This window comes from Nicotiana attenuata, chromosome 12 (genome assembly GCF_001879085.1).
Source record: "Nicotiana attenuata strain UT chromosome 12, NIATTr2, whole genome shotgun sequence".
Taxonomy (NCBI): domain Eukaryota; kingdom Viridiplantae; phylum Streptophyta; class Magnoliopsida; order Solanales; family Solanaceae; genus Nicotiana; species Nicotiana attenuata.
In genome coordinates this window covers 29,228,115-29,231,328 of record NC_032000.1, presented here as the reverse complement: position 1 = coordinate 29,231,328, position 3,214 = coordinate 29,228,115, and the positions used below count along the sequence as shown (strand labels likewise).

The 3,214-nt window shown below is 35.1% G+C and overlaps 1 protein-coding gene across 1 annotated transcript; it reads left to right on the top strand.

Annotated features, from left to right (window-relative positions):
• LOC109235990 lies at positions 301-1,239 on the top strand. The gene has a single exon (XM_019402229.1). The coding sequence runs from the start codon at positions 301-303 to the stop codon at positions 1,237-1,239; it is 939 nt and encodes a 312-aa protein (XP_019257774.1).

Here is a 3,214-nt window from a genome sequence, read left to right as displayed (position 1 = left end):
AGAGTCTAATCCCAATTATTTTGTCTTCCTAAATTTTATGCGCTTTCTGACGTGGCACGACATTTTATTTTTCCTTTATCAAATAACCTTTCGCCACGTCATTTTCATCAACCCCAAAAAATCATATTTTATTATCCCCTAGCCTCTTTTCTCCACTATTATATACCCCTCCACTTACCCTTTTCTAAACCTCTTCTATTCTTGTTCTTTCCAAAAAAAAGAATTCCTATCAAACATTTCAATAACATCTTTCTCCTTCTTCTTTCTTCTCATTATTTTGAGGGTTCAAAAAATCCTAACATGGATTTCCCAGAAATTAACATGATCAGCGATTTTGAAGCAGGTGTGAAATGTCTACAAAACCCTTCTTTAATTTCTCGGTTCTTTTCACTTTCAGGAGTAACCCAAATTTACGGTTTCTGGAAATGGGGCGCTTTAATTCTTGCAGTTGTAGCCACTTTTAGCAGCCTAATAAGAAAAATCAAACTTTTGTTCATTTACGTTTTTACCCTTAAACCTTCCGCTGAACCTCTCCTTCAATACCTCGGCGAAGACTTTGATATCTCAGACTCCGACGATGACGACGATAAATGCTCAACGCCGCCGTCTTCTGACGATGAAGACCTCATCGATCGGCAAATTGATGAAGATTTTAGAGTTTCTGGCTCGAGTTTCTATTTTAAGGAGCAAGGTCAAAATAGTAATTTGAGACTTCGACGGCAGCGGAATAGTTTTGAGCGGTTCCCGTGGACGGATTTTTCTGCCGGAAAAAATGTCGTGAAACTGTGGGATCGTTTAGCGTTAGGTTTAGATTATGAGTATGATGATTTATCTAAAAGTGTAGTGTCGTTATGGGATTTGAATGCGGAGCAGAAAATTAGCGATATTTTTAGCGGTTCTTCTCAGGTTCCAGCGGTGGCAACGGCGTCACCATCGGTGGTTTTGTCATCGGAGATGAAAAATTATCGTAACGGTGTCGTTTTAGCTGCGTACGATACGAGGATGAAGAATCAGTCACCGGCGATATGTGCTGAGTGGAGGAAAGGTTCAGGGAAGGTCGTCGGAGTCAATGCCGCCGACGCCGGGAAAGTTTACCTGAGAAATGAAGCTGCCGGAATTTTGACGGTTGGTGACATGAGGAACGTTAAGTCACCGTTAGAGATAACGGAGAGTGACGATGACACGTGGTGGGACGCGGACGCCGTTACAATCGAGGAGAAGTTTGACGGTTCAAATTGAACTAGTCAAATTGAACGAGTTTCACTGACTCGGTGAATGAATGATCTAGAAAGGGTAAAATCGTAAATGACAAAGGCGAAATGTGAAGGAACGAACACTCGTCCGTGTTTGTCTGTAAATATAATTATTTTCAATAATTATTGGAAATGATAATTTAATGGTTGGTCAAGTTTACTTTTCTTCTACATTTTGTTTGTTGTCTCTAATATGAATATTTTAATCTGAATTTCTTTATTATTTATTGTTATTTTAAGTGTTAAATTTGTTGCTTTTTGGTTTGTTTAGCTGGGTGATTCTACCAAAACCCATTTGATTAGTTAGGATGTAGGAGTTCTTTTATCATTTTGAATATTTTCAAAACTATTATACAACTAAACAGCTCAGCTTATTTAAATAATTGATTGTGTTAATTACACTTTATGACATGGTGGAGAAACAAATAGTAGCATAAGAATAGCTATAATTATTGGAATTTATTAGGTGATCAGGATATAATGTGATAGTTGAGGCTACTTAATCCTTCGCCAAAAATCTAGGGCTAAAGTCTCGCAAAAGAAAAACATACTCCTAATAAAGGGCGATTAATCGAACCAATAAACTTCTAATATATGATTGTTAAATAAAAGAAATTGCCCGTAAGGATTGAGTGAGTTGTTTCCCATATGGGAGATTTGTGATCGATTTTCTTCATCAGTAGCCTCATCAATTAGAGTTTGTTGCACCAGGCTTGCCTAGTGTGATTTATATTTTTTATATGGTTTGCGAGCTATTGCACAGATCAGGTTATCCAATGCAAACCCAATGAATAGCGAATGTGGATTTCCTTGATAAATTTTCAAAAAGAAAAAGGAAAAGTAATGAACTTCCAATAATTACAAAAGTCATGTTGGGTGGGTACACACTTTTCATACAAGAAACAAACACTTTTGGCTGTCATCCATAATTCAACAACATGAACCAGAAACACTTCAAATGTCTCAACTCACAATAAATACATAGTATGACAACAAAAATATGAGAATTTAGTGGGCTTTCAACTTTTGGTTGAAAAAAGGAAAAGTGCACTTTGATTAATGTCCATGTTGGATTATTGTTGATTGTTAGTCCCTTTTTTCTTTATTAATTTATAAACCTACCTTCTATTTTTTATCATCGTCAATCAATAAAAATATTCTCTCCGCTCTCTGAGAAATAATAACATATTTAGTATAATCCACCAAGTCAAAATTTGGAGAGTAGTGTACATCCAAATCTTATTCCTACCTTGTGAAGATAGAAAGACTGTTTCCTATAGATCTTCGATTCAAGAAAAACATTCTTATTAGAAGTACTAATGTAAAATTTTTGGGACATAAATTTATCGGTAAAAAAATAAAAGACAGCCAGATTAACGACTGGTAATTGAACAATAGCCACAGTTTAAAAAATAATCGTATTTTAGTCAATTTTTCATGTAAAGATAAAATTTGAACAAAAACACCCTTAAAATCCAACAATATTCTAGCATATATGTTAGAGTTCGAATTAATTACATGTGGTCTTCCGACATAATGTGTTGGAATTTCATAATGTGCTGGAGTTCCAACATAATATGCGAAAAGTTTATATGCAGGAGCTCCATAATACAACATATTTTGCTGAAAGTTTACACGCATGAGCTCTATAATCCCGCATATTATGCTGGAACTTTCCGTGTTTCAGCAAAACAATGACTATTTTTCAATAACTTTACAAATATTAGCTATTTTTTAATTACCAGTCCGAAAACTGGCTAGCCCATGCTATTTTCACAAAATTATCCAGTGACCATACATGATCATAACAAGTGACAACCACTTATTTTCTTCTTTGTGTCACGGTTGCATCATGCATGGTTGGGGAGGAGTTTTAAAAAGGAGTTCGGAATCAAAATGTGGTTCTTTTGGACTCAAAATATTATTTTTTTAGGTGTAAAAAAATGTTATCATTTTATATA

Bases quoted from the DNA above. Each gene is read 5' to 3' on its own strand.
- LOC109235990 (XM_019402229.1), top strand. From the start codon at position 301: ATGGATTTCCCAGAAATTAACATGATCAGCGATTTTGAAGCAGGTGTG.